General features: G+C 43.2%; 1 protein-coding gene and 1 pseudogene across 5 annotated transcripts in view; one reads left to right on the top strand and one right to left on the bottom strand.

Moving 5' to 3' along the window:
* The window catches only part of EXOC3L4 (exocyst complex component 3 like 4), an 85,757-nt gene that overhangs the window by 50,098 nt on the left and 10,391 nt on the right, over positions 1-25,268 (bottom strand). For 4 of the 5 annotated variants that reach the window (XM_061612231.1, XM_061612230.1, XM_061612232.1 and 1 more), the window contains exons 3-5: positions 18,078-18,741; positions 11,481-11,598; positions 805-921 (exon numbers count right to left, since the gene is read on the bottom strand). In XM_061612231.1, coding sequence (XP_061468215.1) covers positions 805-921; positions 11,481-11,598; positions 18,078-18,741 — 899 coding nt within the window. The remainder of the gene's footprint in view (positions 1-804; positions 922-11,480; positions 11,599-18,077; positions 18,742-25,268) is intronic. The other variant, XM_061612234.1, reaches the window with a different exon arrangement.
* Positions 20,859-20,977, top strand: LOC133378529 (5S ribosomal RNA; annotated as a pseudogene).

Raw genomic sequence — 25,268 nt, 5'->3', positions numbered from 1 at the left:
AGTGTTCTTGCACTTGGGTCCTGCTTGCGGGCTTCCCCCAGGCCCCTGGTTGGCCACTGTGAGAACACGATGCTGGACTAGATGGGCCACTGGCCTGATCCAGCAGGCTCTTCTTATGTTCTTATGTTCTTATCTGCTAATCCATATCCTTCTGAATTACTGAAAACATTTAACAGTCCTGTGAAAAATTATTAATGAAAAGAAGACAAACACGCCAAAAACCACCTCACATTAACTTTTCTTTTCTCTCAAGGTTCTTTCTGGTTGTTATTTAATTGAAATGACTCAGCCTATTGCAAATTGTGAAAATGAATTCCTTCTGGCTTTGTCTATGTTCCATTCCCTGAAACTAGCGGGGACTTTTGTTTCTTTCTCATTGTTTAAATGTGGGGGGGTTGTCGTTCTGGCTGCAAGTCCTCCCAACCCCAACAATATCACTCTCTCTCTATCTCTCTTTTTGAGACTGCCATAGGCCTGGAAGCAAATGGCGCCCCCCCTCCCATTAAATGTTTTTTTTCCTGATAAACCTGTTCTCTTTCTACCCCCTTCATTTCTAAAAGGACTCTAAAAATCAGATGCCTATTATGTCTGTGACACAACTGACAGCAGGTTTAATTTGTAGCTAGGAAGCAAGGGGTGGCAGTGTTAAAAGTTGTAATAAAACTACATTTTGCTAATACATACTATGAGGACGTGAGTAACATAAATTAGCACAGTACGCAACACCTACATACCAGAAGGTAATATTTCAGTTTCTCTGGAATGAAAGAAAAAGCATGTACTGTGCACAATTTCAGCAAATACCGTTTGAATATCAAAGGACAGCGATGAGTCGTATTGGGTTTGCAGAGCTTCCGGCTGTATTTCTGAATCCCACTTTTCAAGCATCAGAATATTCTCCAAGCATCTCTTGGTTTCCCGCTAAATATCAAGATAAAGGAAAGCAAAGCAGCTCAGGAATGATCATATATGCATTTTTCTATACACATGCCTCCCAGGTCCTGATCTACTCCTGGCTGATCTCTGGCACAGGGTTTTTCAAAATGGGTTCAAAAGATTCCTGGAGTTCTTTGGCAGTCAGTCAAAGATTCCTGCTTGAGAAAAATTGGTAATGTGGACACGCTTCCTTGGAGAACAGATTGCCCACTACTAGGGATGAAGAAGACATTTGATTCAGTTTGCAATTAAAGGCGAGCCTAACAAATTCACTCTTTTCGAAAGAATACGTGAACAGAAACAGCAATCCTTGAGACATTGCACTTCTCTGAATTTTGCAGTGCAGTTCTCCAGACAAGTGATGTGTACAAAAATGGATGGAGCAGAGTAAGGTATGTGTTAAAATGTATATAGTAGTGAAAACAACCTACCAAAATGCATTATACTGGAGAAAATGGCTTGCAAAAATGTGTACTTTGGGGAAAATTGCATACAAACATGTGTATTTTAGGATAAATTTGCAGTAAGATGCTGATTAATTTTCATGAGGATTTTTTTCGATTGCAAATTGTTGCAGAAATGTAGAACACTGAATTTAAGATTGGGAAAATGAAATTGACAGATTTGTCTATCCCTACCCACCAGTGCTGATCTTTCTCTGCAATATGCCACAGCAAATGTATCCTAGGCCATGACCTCAGTTGACATGGGTTGCTGGTGTGGCCCAGCAGGCCTGACCCATAATTTGCATAAACTGCACGTGTGTCATTACAGCAGGAACAGCCAATGTGGTATCCTCTGGATGTTTTAGACTACAGCTCCCATCAGCCTCAACAAGCATGGCCAATAGCCAGCGATGATGGGAGTTGTTCTCTAACATCTCTAGAAGGCACCATGTTGGCTATGCCTAGAACATGCCCCAGAATACTCTGCAATGCACAAGTGATTCTGTGGCAGACATGTAGGGGAATTTCGTATGACAAAGAGAGAGAATAAGGGCATTCATACGAACACATTTCTCATGCATTGGTAGGGGCAGAGGGATTGTGCCCAGTATCCATGCACCACGCTGCATATGGCAATCAAACCACTTACTGCCCTACATGCATAACAGCCTACACATGCAGAGCGCCATGACAAAAAAGGCTGATCCTGATTGGCTGGCAGCAGCGGAGTGGCCAGTGTATGTGTTAGTGTGGGTGCATGGCCACTGGGTGTAGTTCCACTCTTCCCATCAATATGTCAGTGGTGTTCCTATGATCATCATTCATTTATTGGCGATCACTCGTGGCTGAGTAAGATTGTCTTACCCCTAATGAAGAGGAATGAATAGACCCAGCTTCAAACCCCACTCAACAATGAAGCTCCCTAGGTGATCTTGAGCTAAGGATGGTTAATTTTAGTTTCTCTCACTTTATCATTTTTTCAATCTTATGCTATATTTCCTTATCAGTTTGTGTAAAAAATGTAAAGCCTTGTGGAAATTCAGCAGCATTTTAGTGCAAATTTCACCTGATATACATGTTTGTATGCAATTTTGTCTAATATATACATTTGTTACAAAGCAAATATAATGCATTTTTGTATGTTATTTTCACTAATATGTGCATTTTATGAACACTTTACACTAGTATAGGCATTTTTGTGGACATTACTCAGCTAGAGAACTGAACTGCAAAAAAGTGGGTATTTTTAAGGACAGCTCTGTTTTAGTCAAAACAGCAAGTATTGGAACAATCTCCTTAATGCTACATTGAATACTACCCTTTATGTTAATGTCTGCTCATTGATTACACTGTTGCTGGGAATTCGAAGAAACCAAAACAAAAAAAGTGCAGTTTTGAACTCAATGCAGTTGTGAAAGGTTCAGTCCACCATCTTGATTCAAAATAGCATCCGATTATATCCAAACATAAATGAAAACCTGCTCTATCTCAGGAACCATCATGAAAAATTTGGTTACAGTATCTTAAATGTCCAAATGCATAGGGAAGAGACAAACAACTTTCCAAAATATTCAGTAGATCCATGTTCTGCCGCCAGTGTTGAAGATAGTATGCCTCTGAATACCAGTTGCTGAGGAACACAAGTGGAGAGAGTGTTGTTGTGCTCATGTCTTGATGATGGTGATGATGATTTATATCCCATTTTCCAACCAGAGTCCTCAAAGCCAGGGCCGGATTATCCATTAGGCTTAGTAGGTGGAAGCCTAGGGGCCCGGAGCTCTTGGGAGCCCGTGCATAAGCTAAAAAAAATTATCGCCGGACAAGAGCTTCTGAACCGCCCGCCATCCTCCTGCTTCACTTACCTTTTTCTCTGTTTTTTTGTGGTTTGCCATCAATCAAGATGGTGGCCGAGGTTTCCCTAAGGGGCTGAAGCCTCTGCCACCATCTTGGTTGATGGCACACATGCATGCTACATGCACGCATTGCTGCCATCAACCAAGATGGCGGCAGAGGCTTCAGCCCCTTAGGGAAACCTCGGCCGCCATCTTGATTGATGGCAAATCTGTGTGAAAAAAAGCAGAAAGGTAGGGAGAAGGGCCCCCCAAACACCAATCAGCCTAGGGTCCCTCCTCAGCTTAATCTGGCCCTGCTCAAAGCAGTGAATAACATTTATAAAACACAAAAGAGAAAGGCCCAGAGAAAGCCCAGAGTGGTCACCTTGACCAGCAGCCGCAGAGAGCCCAGAGGGCTTGTCGGCTGCCCATAGGCATCTGGCTGGCTGCTGTGATGACAGGATGCCAGACTAGATGAACCTTTAGTCTAATACAGAAGAGCTTTTCTTCTGTGCTTTGTTTACATACAGGGCCAGCGCCAGAGGGTAGCCAAGTTGGGCCCTGGTCAAGGCCGCCTGAGGAAACAGCTCTTCTGCTCTGCCGCAGCCGCAGCTTTTGACCCTGATGTGGATTGGGGAAAAGGAGCTCCTAGACACCCGCTCCCAATACAGAAAGAGCACGGGCTTCAATAAGCCCACATACATGCCCCTTCTACCCCTCCTGTTGTTATGAAAGCAGTGCATGTTGCATGAACATGCCTGCCATCAGCCAAGATGGCAGCAGTGGCATCAGCCCCTTAGGTAAGCCCCTGCTGACATCTTGATTAATGGCAGACATGCTCGCACAGCTTGCATGTCATTTGCAGAGACTACGCGACGTGAGAGGTAGGTGGGGCACTCACAACACAGGCCTGAGGCAGGCTGGTGCCCAAGGGCCTAGTCATGCCTGGCACTGGCCCTGTCTACATAAAAGACAAACAGGAAGAGAGGCATTTGCAGATGAGCATTCTGATAAGAGATGGGGGGAGAGATTTGATTTTGTTTGCATTTTAATAAGAAATTATTGAACTCACATTACTTGAACCAACATACGAACCGAAACACAATTATCATTCAAAATTTTGTGATGCAGTTAGTTCTCTGGCCAAACAATGTACAGAAAAATCCATATGTTAGCAGAAAGTGGGTATTAAAATTCACATATTAATGAAAATGACATACGTAAATGCATAATAAGCTTTTTAGAACTGAATTTAAGGTTGGAAAAATGAGAAATTTGAGAGAAAGTGAAATTGGCAGATACATCCATCCCTAATTCTGACCCTCATAGGCTCCACTTTTGCTTTAAAATAAATTAAACCAGATCTGCTGTCAAGTCTCATGTGCAAAAATGCCCAAAAGTGTGAGACAGAGCTGCAAAGTGCACCAGATTTCGTCTGGTGGAGTTGCTGAACTGATGGAAGATATGCCATTTGAGGTTAATATCAGTGGAAAGAAATTCAGATCCTAAAGATGGAATTAAACCACGCTTCACACCAGTTCCTCTCATTAGCAGCCTCTTGAAACCGACAGATAGATTCAAAAACCAGTTTGCTCCCCACAATGAAGAGTCCTGACCAAGAGTGGTCCCACTGAAATCAGTTTAGTTTCAAAATCATCATGCAGCTGAGTTATGTTAAGGAGTGCAATACTCAGTGGGAACATGCAGATGTGGTTACAAGCAAGTTCTCTTACAAACCAACAATCTCCAATTTCAGCCTGATCTGCTTGATGTACAAATGGTTCTATTTCAAAAACAACACAAGTGCAAACAGATTGTCCATGTTTTATGTGTTTACACACCTTCTAACTTTCTAAATTTGGCAAGGGCCTTGTAGGTGTAACCATTTAAGACAGCAGGGGATACATGATAATCAAGTGGTCACATCCTGAGGATATACCAGCTAGAATTGTCAGGAATTAAGAACATAAGAACATAAGAAGAGCCTGCTGGATCAGGCCAGTGGCCCATCTAGTCCAGCATCCTGTTCTCACAGTGGCCAACCAGGGGCCTGGGGGAAGCCAGCAAGCAGGACCTGAGTGCAAGAACACTCTCCCCTCCTGAGGCTTCCGGCAACTGGTTTTCAGAAGCATGCTGCCTCTGACTAGGGTGGCAGAGCACAGCCATCATGGCTAGTAGCCATTGATAGCCCTGTCCTCCATGAAGTTGTCTAATCTTCTTTTAAAGCCATCCAAGCTGGTGGACATTACTGCATCTTGTGGGAGCAAATTCCATAGTTTAACTATGTGCTGAGTAAAGAAGTATTTCCTTTTGTCTGTCCTGAATCTTCCAACGTTCAGCTTCTTTGAATGTCCACGAGTTCTAGTATTATGAGAGAGAGAGAAGAACTTTTCTCTATCCACTTTCTCAATGCCATGCATAATTTTATACACTTCTATCATGTCTCCTCTGACCCACCTTTTCTTTAAACTAAAAAGCCCCAAATGCTGCAACCTTTCCTCGTAAGGGAGTCGCTCCATCCCCTTGATCATTCTGGTTGCCCTCTTCTGAACCTTTTCCGACTCTATAATATCCTTTTTGAGATGAGGTGACCAGAACTGAACACAGTATTCCAAATGCGGCCGCACCATAGATTTATACAATGGCATTATGATATCGGCTGTTTTATTTTCAATACCTTTCCTAATTATCCCTAGCATGGAATTTGCCTTTTTCACAGCTGCCGCACACTGGGTCAACATTTTCATTGTGCTGTTCACTACAACCCCAAGGTCTCTGTCCTGGTCAGTCACCGCCAGTTCAGACCCCATGAGCATATATGTGAAATTAAGATTTTTTGCTCCAATATGCATAATTTTACACTTGTTTATATTGAATTGCATTTGCCATTTTTCCGCCCATTCACTCCGTTTGGAGAGGTCTTTTTGGAGCTCAGCAATTCTCAACAATAAAAAACATCAATAAAACAAAACTGAATTTAATACAACAAAACAACAATTCAATTTGTGTCCAGCAAATCAAGACCCACAGAAATCCTTCCTAATCTGTATGGCCTGATTTATAAATTTAGCCACAGATAGGGTAATTATTACATCATGACCTTGTAGAAGAGTCGTTAGTAATATATCTTTTGATCGGCCTGGGTATTTTAATAAAATTGGAGACAGAAGATCATTCCTAATCCGATCATATAATTTACAGTAAAATAGGACATGAGAGATGGTCTCAATCTCTGAATCTTTACAAGGGCAGTATCTAAAGATTCTTGGTATTTTTTTAAATCTGCCCTGTAAAAGTTTGGAAGGTAGAACATTAAAACGAGCCAACGTAAATGCACGACTATATTTTGGGACGGTCAACCAATATAGATATTTCATCCCCTCAGGACATGGGAGAATGTTCAAACCCAAGGCCCGAGGAGAGCAAGGGCCAGTAGCCAAGCTCATCAGTGTCTGATTATCTATATCAATTAATCTACGTTTTACCACCGTCCTAGCAAAATTATAGTCTATCTCTAGCAGTTCAAAGGGGGAGAGACCAACCGAAGTGAGCTTCTCCATTACCATCTTGGACCATGAAACGTTAACAAAAGGATCATTTAAAAGTCGTGCCACATAAGATTCAGGGGTTAATATCTTAGAACAACGAATCCAAAAATAAATAGTATAAAGCCATATTAAACAAGTAAGGGAATTCAGCCCAGCTTCTAATAATAAAGAGGCACCAGAAACACATCTGGGAACCCCAAATAAAGATCTCAAAGCAGAGTGGGCAATACCATCCAATCATCCTTTGTAATATGGGGTCCAGATAGGGGCTCCATACATCAGCATCGGAATAATTTTGTGTCTAATTAGACGTATAGCTGCCGGGATATAGTTTCCACCACTGGTAAAATAAAATCATGTAATTGCACCCATGTTTTTATTTGCCTTCGCTTTTAAATATGCAATATGGGAATTCCATGATCCCGTTTCTTGGAACCAAAGCCCTAAATATTTATAAGAGTTAACCTGTTCGATTTTATTAGAGCCCATCTGCCAGGAATATCTGACTTTTCTCTTTGAGAAAATCATGACCTTAGTCTTTGCATAATTTATCACTAGAGAATTATCTTGACAATAGGACGCAAAACGTGATAATAATCTATTGAGTCCTAGTCGGGTTTGAGATAGTAACACCGTGTCATCCGCATATAGCAGAATAGGCACCTTATCTGTTCCTACTTTAGGTGCATGAGATTGAATATCAGCGGAAATGGAAGGGAGGTCCGCCAAATAAAGATTGAACAGCATTGGGGCAAGGACACATCCTTGTCTCACTCCCTGTGTGGAGCATATTTCCCGAGAAAGGTGACCTAATTGATTACAGCGAACCTGGACCGTAGTGTTATGATATAATGTTGCTATCATCCGAAGTAATCTCCTGTCAATGTGGAGAGATTCTAATTTATTCCACAGCCGGCCACGTGAGATGGAGTCAAAAGCAGCTTTAAGATCTATAAAGGCAACAAATAGTTTGCCTCGGCTTGGTTTAATGTACTTATAGGAAAGCTGAGACAATAGCAGGCAATGATCAAGGGCAGAATGCCCTGGCTTAAAACCAACCTGAGCTTGGCTCAGAATGTTTTTTGAATTTACTCATAAGTTCAAAATTTTGCTCAAAAAACTAGCATAAACCTTTCCCACTACTGACAAGAGACTAATAGGGTGGTAGTTATTTGGGTCGTTCCTAGGACCTTTCTTATAAATCGGGATTACAAACGCCTTAAGCCAGGAAATTGGAATTTTACCAGAGCTGTTAATTAATGTAAAAAGAGAGGCAAGCAGGGGTGCCCACCAAGAGATATTACTTTTGAGTAGTTCTGGGGTGATACTATCCGGGCCAGCTGCTTTACCATTTTTTAACTGTGAAATTAATTCAGCAATCATGTCTGGTTCAACAGGATCCCACTCTGGAATATCTGGAAGATCCGGTAATGAGTAAATAATATTTACATCTTCCTTACTGTTAAACACCGCACGAAAATGCTGTTCCCAGGTATCCACAGAAATAAGACATTCATAAGTATCATTTTGTTTAAAAGGAGCACCTGATACTATCTGCCAGAATGTCTTTGAGTTACGAGTAGCAACAGCGGCCTCAAGCATACACCAAGATTCCCTTATTGCCTCCTTCTTCTTTTTAACTATAAGTTTTTTGTATTCCCTGCATAACGTGTAATATATACTTGGGAGGAGACGTTCATTATTTCTCCTATATTGGCGATAGACTGTTGAGATCGTCTTTACATTTCTGCAGTCCCTATCAAACCATCGATTTCTTGGGGCTTTTAAATGAGCAGGTCTGGATGTATCAGATCCATATAACTCAGAAATGAGCAATTTTACCAATTGCTCATAAGTATCCAGTCCCTCTGATATGGATCCATTCGTGGCCAGTTGCAATGCCAAATGCAATACTTGACAGGATTTTACTATTTGCAAAAAAATTTGAGTAAGTTGAGAAGACCACTTAACTCTTTTATAAATATCAGGTGTTAATAAATTTAAATAGAACTCCGGCTGAATCGTTAAATAGATTTTCCCTCTAATAGTAAAAAAAAATTCTAGAGGTAAGTGGTCGCTATCAATACAATCTGCGACTCTAAAATAATGGCCTAGATATTCCCTCATAGAGGGGATTATTATGTAATCCACAACACTGGACCCTTGGGGGGAATGAAAAGTAAAATCTAGCTTTAATAATACTTTCTACCAGTTTTCCAGGGACAGAAGTTAAGCTAACTGGCCTGTAATTTCTGGGATCCCCTCTGGATCCCTTTTTGAAGATTGGCGTTACATTTGCCACTTTACAGTCCTCAGGCACGGAGGAGGACCTGAGGGACAAATTACATATTTTAGTTAGCAGATCAGCAATTTCACCTTTGAGTTCTTTGAGAACTCTCGGGTGGATGCTATCCGGGCCTGGTGATTTGTCAGTTTTTATATTGTCCATTAAGCTTAGAACTTCCTCTCTCGTTACCACTATTTGTCTCAGTTCCTCAGAATCCCTTCCTGCAAATGTTAGTTCAGGTTCAGGGATCTGCCCTATATGTTCCACTGTGAAGACGGATGCAAAGAATTCATTTAGCTTCTCTGCAATCTCCTTATCGTTCTTTAGTACACCTTTGACTCCCTTATCATCCAAGCGTCCAATCGCCTCCCTAGATGGTCTCCTGCTTTGAATGTATTTATAGAATTTGTTGTTGTTGGTTTTTATGTTCTTAGCAATGTGCTCCTCAAATTCTTTTTTAGCATCCCTTATTGTCTTCTTGCATTTCTTGTCATGATCATTGGACAATGTCCTTCATTCACGAACAATTTGGAGCTCTAATATAGGGATAAACAGCTGGTATAGCACAGTGGGGAGGAGAGCCTGGCTGGGAGTCCAGAGTCTGTGAGTTCAAATCCCTGCTCATGTCTCCTGGGTGTAAAGGGCCAGCTAAAGATCACCCCACAGGGAGTGGCTCAGGGGTTACGTGCCCTGCCACCTGTGCAGCCGTGGGCAAGCTGCATAGTCCCAAGGAGCCCAGTTGTTTCCCAGCTGGCAGTTGCAAACAAGGGACTGGCTTGTGCAGCTGTGGCAAGCTGAGCAAGCTCTAGCCAGCTGGGGAGGACTAGCCTCAGAGGAAGGCAATGGTAAACCCCCTCTGAATACCGCTTACCATGAACACCCTATTCATAGGGTCATCATAAATTGGGATCAACTTGGAGGTAGTCCAACAAGATTACAACAATATAGGGATAAGAACATATCTATGTGTAAATATTGATAAGAACATAAAAAGAGCCTGCAACAACTGGAATTCAGAAACATACTGCCTCTGAAGGGCAAAACTGTCATTTTCAGTTTCTCATTTTTTTTAATGGTGGCCATCTTGTTTGTAGTCCTTTTACTCCTGGTAACCATTTTGATTGTAGTTTGATATTTCCACCTTTTTTTCACAGTGGCCATTTTGTTTGTAGTCCTTTTACTCTTTTTTTAAAATAAATTAATTTAAATTCAACTGCTGGATTTTTTATCTTGAAAGCACCAAAAGGACCACCTCGCATGATGGGGCTATCAAACGCTAGTAGTTTTTGATAGTTGTTTTTTTAAAAACAATTGAGGGCAAAAATTATGAGAACATATAAGAAAAACATTCAAACCACTTCCAGGTTTCTTTACACTGATTTTTAAACTTTAACCCATGGATTCTCCTTGAGTTTTTTGGATATCACCATGAAAACTGGTAGGCTTGTTAAGGAAGCTTCTCTGAATCTAGCAGCATAAGGTATGTACAGTTCCTCTGTCCATTGTGCTTATATGAACCACCAGAATGGCATGGGGGTGTAGTTGCAGTTTAACATGATGGAACGTGTTTTTGTCACTTCATCTACAGATGCAGGTACAGTAGGGCCCCGCTTACCGGCGCTTCGCATTCCGGTGTTCTGCTAATGCGGCGGCGGGAAATTCCCATTTTTAAAGCCGATTTTGCGGCATTTTGCGACATTTTTGCATCATTTTCGCGCGACGGCCCCATTATAGTCTATGAGTTCCGCTTTACTGTGATTTCCGCTTTACGGCGGGGGCCTGGTCCCTAACCCGCTGTATAAGTGGGGCTCTACTGTACTCCTGTACCTGTATAATACATACCTCCCCTCCACAAACATTCATCTCTCCCTCTCACAGACTACACATTCATACACCAGCTCCTCTTCCACCCCTCTTTCACACACATACATCTCTTTCTCTCTCACACATGGGCATCTGCAGGACTTTTTCCAGGGGTGAATTTTTCCAGGTGAGGGGTGGTATTTCTGGAGTGTTGGAGTAAAACACTGAAAGGGTGGAGCCAGCTTATTTCTCACAAAAAATGAGAATGATGTCTGTATGTTTTGCCTCATATCTCACATTCTAAAAATGCTAGAAACTTACTTTTTTATGAAAGCTGGTAATCTGGGGATTATAGTTCATCACCAAACAAGGCCTGTATGGGTGTCATAGCATCCACAGGCGCTGACAACCCCTGTCCTACAGGGCACCTTTGTATCCCAGCTATGTAGACATAAAAGTATTTTCTAAGATGCTTACTTCATTTCAAAGAGTGTTGGGACATTGAACATTACAGCCTGGAATAGAAACAACAAATATTCCATTTTGAAGGTTTCAATTAGTGATGCAAAATTCCCCACCCTGTCCTTTGATTTATAAAATCTGAAAATGGAAGAAAATGAAATATTACCTTGATGGAGTTAATGTAATCTTTTTTTAGGTTATCCAAAACATCCGGAGTAAATAAATTAGGCAGGTCTTCCGTTTTTATTTCTGGTTTAAGATCCGGGCATCCTAAAAAATTATCACTTAAAAAACAAAAATAAAATTATGTTCTGTGATGTACCAACATCTGTGATCTGCAAACAGAAACATGTGAGCAGAATTTCCTTTCTACCATTTTAAATAAAGGGTGACAGAGGTGGGGGACAATGACTGCAGAGTAGGAATGGAAAAACCTGATAACTTTTCTCCATTTCTCAGTTCTCAAGTTTCCAGTTTATGTCCAATTTGTCCAATTTCTGTATCCATTTCTGATTTCTTTTTTAAACAGCCTGCACGAAAATTAGTATGCATTTTCATATTTCTGCATTTTTATGGTTCAAATTTCTGTATTTCTACAGTGATAGGCATTTTTGGAAGACATTTTCCCCAATATGATGCATTGTGTATGGTTTTTTTTTTACTAATATGCATGCAACTTTTTGTATACACTTTCCCATAACATTCACTTTTTTGAATGCTTTTTTTTAGAACTGCATTTCAAAACCTAGAGGTTTAGAAGGTCCCAGGTTCAATCCTCAGCATCTCTAGGGAAGGCTGGGCACAAACCACTCACGGGGTGGGGCAGAGCCACTCCACTAGCTTCCCAGCAGCAGGTGGGTCGCTGCTGCTTACCAGGAGGGGGAGGGAGGAGGCGGTGGGAAGTTTGGTGTGATGCCAATCTGGTGTGCCTGCCTGTGTGTTTGCACCACATTGACCTCCCTGCTGCCTCACCCGCCCTGAGAAGTGACCCAGCACCTGGGAAGCTAATGTAGCCACTCTGCCCACCCATGTGAAACCCCTGAGAACCTCTGCCAGTCAGACAATATCAAGCTAGATGGAGCCATGGTCTGACTCAGTATAAGGCAGTTTTCTATGTTCCTGGAATTTAACATGCCGGTGTGTTGTTGTTTTGCAATGCAGTATTTTAAATAGCAGCCATGAGAGGAATCTGAGACAGTGGTGTGCAGAGAGGAATGTAGGAAGCTGCCTAATGCTGAGTCTGACCAGGGGTTCATCTAGCTCAGTATTATCTACACTGATTGGCAGTAGTTCTCTTCAGGGTTTCAGACAGGCATTTTGCCTGGCCCACCTGGAGATGCCAGGGCTTGAAGCTGGGGCCTTCTGCCTTCAACGCATGGGCTCTCTGCCACTGAGCAACAGTCCTTTACCTAGTATGCTAAGACGAAGTCAGTATTTTCTACCAGTATTTTCTCCTCTTGCTGGAAGCAGCTCTTGATGGGGTGGCAGATGGCTGGGTGAGCTGACCCTTTCCCCTTGCACTGCAGCTCTGATGGAATCCTCCCCACCTGCTATTTGGTGGGGGAAGGATCTGCTATTGGCACCAATTAACATCTTCCCTCCAAAGCAGAATAGTAATGGGGCATGGGGAGGGTCATTGGGACAGTAGCACAGGGGTAAAGCATTAAGCCCCCACCCTCATTTCCACATATGCTACTGTTCTGTTCCTGATTCTCCCCCGCCCCTTCTCTCAATACATTTTTTAAAAATACAGACTTTTTAAAAAAAAAATGTGTGTGTATGTGTATATGTATATATATATATGTTAATTAACATAAAGACTGGGAAATTTATATAGGGAGATATATAAATTCAGTCATCATCATCATCATCAAATACAAACACATTAAAAGCAATCACACATTTAAGTTAATGTGCACAGTCTGGCTCCAAGACGCAACATCCTTTTCCTGTCTATTTTCCTGTCTATATCCAGAAGATGCCTGATTGGGATGCCTGCTTGTTTTTCCCAACCTGCATCATGACTTAGTAATTAAAGAGGAGCGGAGCATGAGGCTTCATGGCATGCTTCTAATTTGGCCTCTAAGTATTTCCTAACAGATGCCGTGCTTTACAAGATGCAGCGGGGCGGGAGGAAGGGATAAGACTTTGTTGGAATTGAATTGGAAAGTGGCGCTTAACGTATCAGCAGATCAATTCAGTAAAGAGAGAGAGAGGAAAATATAGGTTGCTGAACGCTACTGCAGAATCTCATGGTTTGCTTATCTTTGCTATTCCTACCCATCCCCCCACCTTTTGCTTTTTCTGGAAACGGTCCATCTCCAGATGCCCTGTCAAGTCTTTATTGGCCTCATTTCACATGGGAAACCAAAGATAACCAAATTGCATCCAAAGCTTCCTGCTCCTAATTAATGCCAAGTCATTTTTTTTGACAAGTGATGCAGTATTTTTAAATAATGGACAGGGGTGAGTATGTGAACACATTCTGCCTTATCCTAAATGGTACCACTGGTCTGCCTTGTCTAGGGATGGGCTAGATAAGCCTTCCCCAAGCTGACGCCTGCCAGATGTTTTGGACTTCATAGGAACATAAAGAACCTCTCTCATATCAAGTCAGAAGAGCACTGGTCCATCTAGCAAAGTACTGTCTACACTGCCTGGCAATGGCTCTCCCAACCCCTACCAGGCGATGCCAGGGATTGAACCTGGGACCTTCTGCATGCAAAGCAGATGCTCTTCCTCTGAGCTACAGCCCTTCCCCATGAGGGGACTACAGTTCCCATCAGCCACAGCCACTGTGGACTATGGCCATAGGTAGGATAGGGATAAGGAGAGAAAGATCTGTCCGTTTTGGTTCTCTCCATTTCTCATTTTTTCCAATCTTAAATTCAGTTGTCCCCAGGTCTTCAGCAATTTGCAATTTTTTTAAAAAAAATCCTCATGAAAATTCTCCAGCATTTTAGTGCAAATGTCTCCTAATAACCACATTTTTGTGGACAGTTTTGATTAATGTAAACATTTTTGCAAGCAATTTCTCTTCATATAGTATATTTTTATTATATATGTTATTTTCACTCATATATTCATTTTTATTCACACTTTCCTCTAACATAATCATTTTTTAAAACATTGGGTGGTTGGTGAACTGCATTGCAAAATTTGAATAAATTAAGTGCAAATTTTGAAGGAAGGCTGTGTTTAGGTTCTCTTATTGTTCTGGAAAGTGCGGATTTGATAGATCCAGCTTGAAATGCAAACTGAATCGAATTTCTCACCCATCCCTAGCTATGGATTATGGAAGATATAGTTCAATAACATCTGGAGGGCCACAAGGTTCCACAACTCTGATTCAGCCCAGTGTTGACTATTCCATTCTTTGACTCCAGCTATCGGATACTCTTTTAACTGTTCATATCAGGGATTGGACCTGGAACCTCTTGCATGTAAAACACATTGGCCACCACTGAGCAATGGCTACTCCTTCCCTATACTGATGCTACATTTCATTTTCTTTGTCTGAATACTTGGAGAGCTGGTGTTGGTCAGAGTGAACAATACTGGATTAGATCAACTGGTGGTCTCACTCACTATCAGGGCCCATCCACACCTAACCACAAAATCCACATTTTCCATATTCCATTGATGGCCTCGAATCCAAACATGTCCTGTTTGTGGTCAGATTATTGTGAAAACTCGATTATCAAGCATCCATACATGTGGGCTTTTTGAGGGGGTCTAAATTGCTTTCGCATTGGCTACTCCCCTAATTCCACCCCTTTTCAGTGATTGGTCCATAATGGTTGTTTGCTTTTCGTGCACTTTTTCGGAAGAGCGCAGAAATGTATATCTTTTTCTTTAATTCCCACACATGCACACATTTGAGGATGTGCTGTTGGGTGGGAAGGAGACAAGAGGCTTGGCATATGACGGAGGAATGCTCATGGACCACCTATTGCAGGAAAGTCTGCAGCATTGCGTCTTAGTGCACAAACGTTTATGCGATTGATGATCAGTATAGGAAAGCATATAGGTTATGCGGTGGTATTTCTAATGCGGATTTGTGAACGTGAAAATCCACACTAGCTTGCAATGTCATATGGATGACAGTGAATTAATGAGGACACAAAGCTATAACATTGCAGATTATACAGTTGTATGGGCGGGCCCTCAGACTGCTTATCCGGAGGGACCTCAGCTCAGCATTTGCATACAGATTGCCTGAAGTTTAATTCCGTACATCTCTACAATTTTTTTTTTAAATCCTTCTAGCAGCCACACTGGAAAGACCTCTGCCTAAAACACCAGAGAGCTTCTACCGGTCAGAGTCAACAATACTAGACTAGATGGAGAAATAACATGACATGGCCAGCGGCAGTTTCTTCTGTCTGTTTCAACCACATTCTGTGGATTCTCTATCCTCCTTCACCCATGAAACAAAGAAAGGGGGCTCTGTGCAACCAAGGGGCAATAGGACTGCATTGCTGGTCCTCCTCCAAGGTGCCTTCCTTGCCTTACCATGGATGTAGAAGAGAAGTCTACATATGTAAGCCTCTATGTGCTTGCTTAATCTTTCAACCATTCAGGAACCCTGAATCAGAGCTCCAGAACACTTGGAAGCTTAGTATGTAGAGATCTACATTCGAAGGGTTAATTGTCCTGTTCTGGTTCCATGGAGGAGTCCACAAGGCAGGCTAGTTGGAATGTTATGTTATTAATATTGAAATGTTATTGATATGCTTTAATTGATTGATAGCTTGTTTTATGATGTTTTATGATGACTTTAAATGTGATAAATGTGAAACAGACCTTTAGTGTGGCAGCACCTACCCTGTGGAATTCCCTCCCTTTGAATATTAGGCAGGCGCCATCTCTGCTATCTTTTTGGCGCCTTTTGAAGACTTTCCTCTTTCAACAAGCCTTTTAGGTTGAGACCTATCCTAGTCTGCGTCTGTGTTAGAATTGCTTAATATGTTGTTTAATAATGTTTTTAACCCTTTTTAAAAGTTGTTTTAAAATTTTTTTTTTAATGCTGTTTTGTTTTAATGTATTTTGAGATCTGTTTTTATGATGTTTTAAAGTGTTTTTAGCGGTTTGTTTGCCGCCCTGGGCTCCTGCTGGGAGGAAGGGCGGGATACAAATTAAATAATAAATAAATAAATAAAAAATTTAGGTAATCAATTGGAGTTATTGTTGGATTGTTGAACTGTTATGTTTTGAAATGATTTGAAACGATTGTTATGTTTTTGAATTGATTGCTATTGATGTCATCATTTGCATTTTTGTAAGCCACTTTGAACATATTTGTATGGAAAAGTGGCATATAAATTCATGTAATAAATAAAATATATAAATAGTTGTTGCAGCATCAAGCAGAAGTCCTCATGAACAACTTGCTCTAAGAAGGACTGGAAATCGACTGAGCAGCGGCATCACTAGTGGGAGTGCGGGGGGTGCGGACCTCCGGTGCGCGCCCTCCCAGGGGCATGGATAGGGGTGGCTGGTCACACACGCGCACTCACCACATGCTCCAGGCTGATGGTGGAAGGCCCGTCCAGGCTTCACCGCCAGCGAGCAGGCGCCTGCTTTCGGCGCGCACTGGACCGGGTGCCGGGGGACCCTTGGCGAGCCCCCAAATCTTGTGCTGAGCGTGCACATGCATGCAAGGCCAGCCACCCCTGTCCATGCCCCTGGGAGGGCGCATGCCGGAGGGGCACCCAGCCAGAGAAGCAGGCCTGGGAACGCCAGCGCACCTCCCTCGCCCCACCGACGCTGCTCCCGGTCTTGCCTGCCCGCCTGCGTGCCTCCAAGGAGGAGTTGGCTGCTCCGACCGACCCGGAGCACTACTCGACTCCTTTGCCAGGCAACGGGGCGGGGCGGGGCGGCTCTGGGTGTCACCCCCCTCATGGTGTCACCCGGGTGTGATCCGCACCCCGGTAGTGGCGCCCCTGCAACTGAGGCCTTTAGAACCTCTGCGTCTGGTCTACTTCTCCTGTGATTCACCCCTTTTTGGAGAACTAGAGTCTCTTAAAGGGGCAACCATCTGGCTTGAAAATGGGCACTTCTTCTGCATTTCATGGCTTCTTGTCTAGTGCAATGTCTGTGCTGTTGGACTGGTAAGGTGGTATTGGAGACAACTGGCTCCTTGGATCCAAGGGAAGGCACCTGTGAGGGTCCTGGTTCTGCAGAGCCTGGCACTATGAAATCTGGTTCCGTGGCCTCCTGCTTGCCAGTCTCAGATTATGTTGACTCCTGATTGCCAGCATCAGCCAGGAACCAGGTTCATAACATTAGCCAGTGACACTGTAGCCTTGAGCAGTGTCCTGGTCACTGCTGGACGCCAAGGTCATGATGGCAACAAATGGGGGGTGGAAGCCTCATGAGCATGAGGGCTGGACCAGCAGTGCAATACCACTTCCCCATGATCACATGGAGATAATCATCATCTGTTTAATGGGAAAGTTACCTGCAAGTGGAGGCTGGCCCATTAGGACAAGTGGGGCACTGGCCCACCAACCTTCAGTCTGTTGTCAGCCAGCCTACTTGCCTTCTTACTTACAACCAGTCCAGGGGGCGGCACTGTCTGTTAGTTTCCCCATCCGTAATCTAAGTGTTGCTCTTGTAGAACTCAGAAGGGAGGAGGAGGAGGATTGGGACAAAGCCAGGATTAGTTGGCTCTGTCTGACATTGGCTCTAGCTCCACCCACTGCTGGTCTCCTTGCCTTCTGCCCCACCAGTCCAATGAGCACCAGCCACCACTGCTTACCTGTGGTATACATTAGTGACCCAGTCGAGTACTGCATAGAGTTGATTGAATTCCAGGCTCCTATCTTCTTCCAGGATGCTTTGTAAGTGCAAAGAGAGGGCTCCATGGAAAGCCTTCAGGTATGCATCGCATGCACTGTAGTCCTGTGGGTAGCATTTGTGTAGCCTCTGCTTGATTGTCAACAAATCTTGTCTTATGACAGTTTTGAGATACCCTAAGTGTATAGAAAGCCAATGTATGTTGTCCTCCTTTAACGGTACAGGAACTTTAAAGACCCTTCTTCTCACACTTTCTTTGACAGTCTCTTTCCAAAGCTCTCTCCAATTTCTGGCTAACCCAAGTCGGGACCTAGGTTCAGAAGAGATGGTGATGCTTGCAGCCCCAGCATGAGCTTCTTCTTCCTCTTTAATTAAAGCCACTAGAGAGCCCAATGCCTTTGCATGTACACTGGGAAGATCCAGTGATTCCTCCACAATGTTTTGGATTGCTTTAGTAACAGAATCGTAGAGCAAGTCAACATCCATGGCCTTCACAACATATTCCTTGGGGTTGTCTTCATATTTCTTGGCATCTCTTTCAGCCAGAAGTTCCATTTCTAAACTCTTGATGTTTCTGAAGGCCTCCAAAAGCTGTCTCTTTTGAATAAGCTCATTTATTTGCATAACTAAAGAAAACAAGAGAAATGGAGTGTGAGAGCATGCCACGTCTTATGGTATGTTTTCCTCTACTGGAACGATTTGGAATAGTTCTTCTCGAGCAGTGGTGGGGAACCTGTGACCCTCTAGTTGTTGTTGGCCTCCAGTACCCATCCTCCCTGACCATTGGCCATGTTGGCTAGCGCTGGTGGGAGCTGGAGTCCAGCAACATCTGGAGGGCTGCAGGTGCCCCATCCAGGCTCTATTGAACTAAATCTGTGTGTCCAACAGGATCAGTAGTGGCTGGTCCATTAGGGCGGATGGAGTACTGCCCCAACAACCTCAGTCTGCCCTCAGCCAGATCATGCCTTCCTTCCTACTTGCATCCAGTCCAGAGCACTACCTGTCAGGTTCCTCCTCCTTAGTCTCAGTGTTGCCCTTGCAGAACTCAACAGGAAGGATGATAGGGACAAAACTAGAATTATTTGCCTCTGCTTGTCATTGGCTCCACCTCTTGTTGGGCTCTTTGCCTTCCACCCTCTCAGTCCCAGTGGGCACTAGCCACCACTGTACAGGATGTTTTGGGTGTTGCTGAAGGTTTACAGTAGAAGGATATTTTGTGCTGGTCAACAATTCAAGGAGTCCGAGAACTAGTTCTGTACTCCCAAGAGGACTCTATATTCCAATCCTTTATACCAGCTGTGAAGAACTTGTGGCTATTCAGGTGTTGCTGGACTACATTTCCAACCATCCCTGACCACTGGCCATGCTGGCTAGGGCTGATGAGAGCTGGAGCCCAACAATATCTGAAGGACCACAGGTTTTCCATCCCTGCATTGGAAAAATCCAGGTGGCAAATGTTATGCTGGAATGACACATTTCTTCCCTTCCTTTCTGACATGGTTTTCACATTCCTCTGTGAAAATCATCCCCTAGATATTTCTGTTATAAAGCAGAAGGTTTTTTTAACACAAGCCTAACCAATTCATAAGCACATATGAAGAGACTTGCTGGATCAAACACAAGGCCTGTCGCTCAGGAAAGGGGAAACATGTAGACCTCCAGATGTTGTTGGACTCCATCAGCCCCAGCCAGCATGGCCATTGGTCAGGGATGACAGGAGTCATAGTCCAACATCATCTGGAGGGCCACAGGTGCTCCCTCTCTGACCTCATCCAATATCCCATTTTCCAGAGTGGCCAGCTAGATGATATGAAGTCAACAACCCTTCCCTGCTGTTCCCTTGTTCCCCACCACCCCAGCAACTAGTATTCATCAAAAGCTTACTGCTTCTGATCATGGAAATTCCCATTTAGCTTTCACAAGTGGGACCTGCAACAGATTGTTGCAGTATGGAGTGTTCCTGTTCAGTCAGCCATGCCCTTTTACAGGATATTCAGCTTCACAGAAACTTAGTGTTCTGTGGCCACTGAGAATGCTAAGCCCTCACTGGTCCCTTTTTAGGTTGCACCACTTAGGTTCTCCCCCTCCCCCCGAAAAATACCTTCTGGAAATGTTGGGGTTCTTCCCAGCCTATACATATTGTTATCTATGGATGGTGCAGTTTTCACTGTATAAAGACCACTATTTGGAGAATGAGTTTGATATATATATATATATATATATATATATATATATGCTATTAGTATATAGGATAGCTAATAGCCATTAATAGACCAATTCTTCATGATTTTGTCTCATCCCCTTGAAGCCAGCAGCCCTCATCAAATCTTGCAGCAGCAAATTCCATAAATTATCATGATGCATTGTGCAGAAAAGTGCTTCCTTTTGTCTGTCCTGAATCTCTTGCCAATCAGTGTCAGTTTATTTTCTTGAACTGAAAATCCAACCCCCCTCCACACAAAAAGAACTGATGAAACTATTCATCCAGTTACACCAGAATCTTTTAATTTTTTTTAAAATTAGCATTATAATGCTCTTTCATTGCAGTGCTGTCACACATATTTCAATATATTTAAATATATGCTTTAGCCGAAAAAGCATTTTAGAGGTAATTAAAAGATTGTTCAAAAAGCAAAGCAAAACAACAACAGCACAAAGCAGTGATAGAATTATGCTCACTGGAAAGGTATTTATTATTATTATTGTTGTTGTTGTTGTTGTTGTTGTTATTTAGTAAATATGTGCCTACGGCCATACTACCCTGAACACGCCCGATCTTGACTGATCTTGGAAGCTAAGCAGGGTCAGGCCTAGTTAGTACTTGGATGGGAGACTGCCTGGGAATATCGTGTGCCATAGGCTTAGGGGATGACAAAGGTAAACCACCTCTGAATACCTCTTACCACGACTCTATGAATATATCCAAAAAGATTCATAAGGTCGCCATGAGTCATAATCGACTTATGGGAAGCCCACAAGCAGGAGCACTGCCCCCATTAGTGATTTCTAACAACTGATCATAGATTCATAGAATCACAGAGTTGGAAGGGGCCTATAAGGCCATCAAGTCCAACCCCCTGCTCAATGCAGGAATCCAAATCAAAGTATTCCCGACAGATGGCTGTCCAGCTGCCTCTTGAAGCCCACTACCTCTCTAGGTAATTGGTTCCATTGTTGTATGGCTCTAACAGTTAGGAAGTCTTTCCTGATGTTCAGTCAAAATCTGGCTTTCTGCAACTTGAGCCCATTATTCCATGTCCTACACTCTGGGACGATTGAGAAGAGATCCCAGCCCTCCTCTATGTCACAACCTTTCATGTACTTGAAGAATGCTATCATACCTCCCCTCAGTCTTCTCTTCTCCAGGCTAAACATGCCCAGTTCTTTCAGTCTCCCCTCATAGGGCTTGAAGACATATAACAACAACAACAAAGTAAATATGCATCCTGCCCTTCCTCCCAAAGAAGCCCAGCAATAGCGGAGGGGTGCAGGAGGAGCAGATTTACCTACCCAAAATGTAACTGCGCATGTCAGAATCAAAAGGTGGAAACCTGGTGCTAAGACCACATATATAGTACGACTGTTTCTACTTTTAAAAAGACAAGACTTTTCAAAGGAAAAAATGAGTTTTTGGCTATCTGAGAAATGGTGGTGGTTGTGATTATTTTAATGTATTACCTGCCCTTCACCACGAGGTCCCAGGGCAGCAGTTTAGAATCACAAACATCACAAAAATAGGGTGGGCCCTAAGAATATACCTCTCAGGTGTCAAAGGCTAAGGGGTGCATCTTCAGCATTCTCTGAAAATGGAAAACTCATGGGAAAACAAGAGGATGAGGGTTCAGTGGCAAGGTCACTGTTATCTTTTCGGCGCCAGATCAAGACTTTCCTCTTCTCCCAGGCATTTTAGCATGTGTTTTTAAATTGCTTTTATATTGTTTTGAACTTTAAAATTGTGTTTTAAATTGTTTTTAAAATATGTTTTTAAATTGTGTATTTGTTTTAATGTTTTTGATTGCTGTAAACCGCCCAGAGAGCTTCGGCTATGGGGCGGTATACAAGTGCAATAAATAAATAAATAAATAAATAAAATAAGGTCATGCAGATGCCCTGTTAAAAGTGAATAAACAATGTATTGCAATTCCACTTTAGCCAGGAGGACTGGGGGGGGGGCATGATAGCATTCTTCAAAGACCTGAAGGGATGTCAAATACAAGGAAGCAAAGTCTTATTCTCTGCTGCCCCAGAGGACCAGACTTGGGGGTGCTTCCAGACAATCTGTTTATTGAGCATTCGCTCATCCTGATTTGTTTGCAGGGAGATTAGATGTTGTTGGCTATTTAATGAGCATTCATTCTGATTTGTTTGCAGGGGTGGTTAGATGACATTGCATCAAAGCAAGCGGTATCCCACACTTTTCAGTGCATTTCCCCATCACTTTCCTTATCACAAAAAGTCCAATCTTTTGGGAGAAGTGGGTTAGTTACACAAGAGCTTCCAATCAACTACAATTGCACAGTCTGAAATTTGCCACTGATTGAATCTCACCTGAAAACAGTGACAGGCTGGAAGTGCCCTGGATCTAATGGGCTTAAGTTACAGGAGGGTGGATTCAATATTTCATTAGGAGAAATGTCTTGGTAGTAAGAGCAGTTTGGCTAAATGCCGAGTATGGAGACACCCTCAGTGTTGGGAATTATTACAAAAAAGGATAAGAAGAAGGTGACAATATCATAACTACTTTACAGAAATGTATGATGCAGGCACATTTAGAATATTATCTAGATCCATTTCAATCAGGTTTTAGGCCCAGTTTTGGCCCCGAGACAGCCTTGGTCGCCCTGTATGATGACCTATGTCGGGAGAGAGACAGAGGGAGTGTAACTCTGTTGATTCTCCTTGATCTCTCAGCGGCTTTTGATACCATCGACCATGGTATCCTTCTGGAGAGGCTCGCGGAGTTGGGAGTTGGAGGTACTGCTTGGCAGTGGTTCCGCTCTTACTTGGCAGGTCGTCTCCAGAAGGTAGTGCTCGGGGAACATTGCTCGACACCGTGGGTTCTTTAATATGGGGTCCCGCAGGGGTCAGTTTTGTCCCCCCTGCTTTTTAATATCTACATGAAGCTGTTGGGAGAGGTCATCAGGAGTTTTGGAGTGCATTGTCATCAGTATGCTGATGACATGCAGCTCTACTTCTCCTTTTCATCTTCCTCAGGTGAGGCTGTCGATGTGCTGAACCGTTGCCTGGCCGTGACAATGGACTGGATGAGAGTCAACAAACTGAAGCTCAATCCAGACAAGACTGAGATGCTGTTGGTGGACGGGTTCTCTGATCGGATGGTGGATATATACCCTGTCCTGGACGGGGTTACACTCCCCCTAAAGGAGCGGGTTCGTAGTCTGGGAGTCTTTTTAGACTCTTCCCTCTCACTTGAGGCTCAAGTAGCCTCGGTGGCAAGGAATGCATTTTACCAACTTCGGTTGGTAGCCCAGCTACGTCCCTATCTGAGTAAAGAGGACCTTACATCAGTGGTACATGCTCTGGTAACCTCGCGTTTGATTACTGCAATGCGCTCTATGTAGGGCTACCTCTGAAGACAGTTCGGAAGCTACAGCTAGTGCAAAACGTGGCAGCCAGACTGCTAACAAGGACCAAGCGGTCCGAGCATATAACACCTGTTCTGGCCCGCTTGCACTGGCTGCCAATACGTTTCCGGGCCAGATTCAAAGTGTTGGTATTAACCTATAAAGCCTTATACGGTGCGGGACCACGTTACCTTGCGGAATGCCTCTTCCGATATGAACCGGCCCGTACACTACGTTCTACTACGAAGGCCCTCCTCCGGGTTCCAACTCATAGGGAGGCCCGGAGGGTGGTGACAAGATCTAGGGCCTTCTCAGTGGTGGCCCCCGAACTATGGAACAGTCTCCCCGAGGAAGTGCGCTTGGCGCCGACTCTGCTTTCTTTTTGGCGCCAGGTTAAAACCTTCTTATTCTCTGAAGCATTTTAATTTAAATTGATTTAATTTTAAAAATGTTACTGTATTGATTTTAGATTGCATTATTTTTGTATTATATTGTGTCATTTATTGTATTTCTTATGTTATTGTATTGCCATGTTCACCGCCCAGAGAGCTATTGCTAGTCGGGCGGTATATAAATTTAATAAAGAAGAAGAAGAAGAAGAAGAAGAAGAAGAAGAATATTGAGTGAAATCCAAGACTGTCATCCTGCACTTGGAGCAGCTTTTAATCAAGCTGAGAGGTGCACTAACATAAGGAGAGAAGAGGTCATTTTCTCTCATTTCCCCTTCCCACTCCAGCCCACCACCACCACCTTGCACGCTGTTCTGAAGGATCTCCTTCCTCTGGAACAGATTTGAAGGGAAGACTGCAGCAGGAAGGAGAAATTAGAGAAGATCACCTCCATTCTTCTTATGTCTTTGGATGCTTCTGCTAGATCAAAAGCCATTCCACAAGTGGGAACAGTAGCATTGGATTTCACTCATTGTTGGTGGTGCCGCCAGTGATGGCTGCCCAGTTGGTGTTGACCCATGATGGGGACTTCTCAGTGGTGGCTCCACAATTGTGGAATGCCCTCCCCAGTGAGGTGCATCTCTGTCCCTCATTACTGACTTTCAGGGGGTATTTGAAATCATTCCTGTTTGCCCAGGCATTTGATGGCTGAAGGGGACTGTATCTAGGAACCCAGAGATCACTGGATGGAAGAATGTTTTTACCTGTAACTGTGTTTGAGTGTTTTTATGTGTAATTGTTTTCAGATTGCTTGCTGCTGTTGTTTTGATGTGTTTGCTGCCCTGGGCTCCTTTGGGAGGAAGGGACAGATATAAATGTAGTTAATAACAGCGACAACAACCACAATGATGATGTTCTGGTTGCTCCATCACAAAAATGTTACAAATGAGTTGCAGAAAGTACAGAAAACAAGAATTAAAATGATCAATACATTGAAGCCCATTCCTCTTTAGAAAAATCTAAAGCAGCAGTAGGAAACTCTTTTCAACCCAAGGGCTGCATCCCCATCTGTGCAACCTTGCAGGGACAACCTGCCAGTAGCGGGTAGGGCCAGAGGCCAAAGTGGGCAAAGCAACAAAGTGTACAAAGTGCACCTTAGTACAGCAGGCTAGCTTACTA

The sequence above is a fragment of the Rhineura floridana genome, chromosome 2 (assembly GCF_030035675.1).
Source record: "Rhineura floridana isolate rRhiFlo1 chromosome 2, rRhiFlo1.hap2, whole genome shotgun sequence".
Lineage (NCBI taxonomy): Eukaryota > Metazoa > Chordata > Lepidosauria > Squamata > Rhineuridae > Rhineura > Rhineura floridana.
The sequence above is the reverse complement of the archived record's forward strand: the minus strand, read 5'-3'. Positions and strand labels throughout refer to the sequence as shown.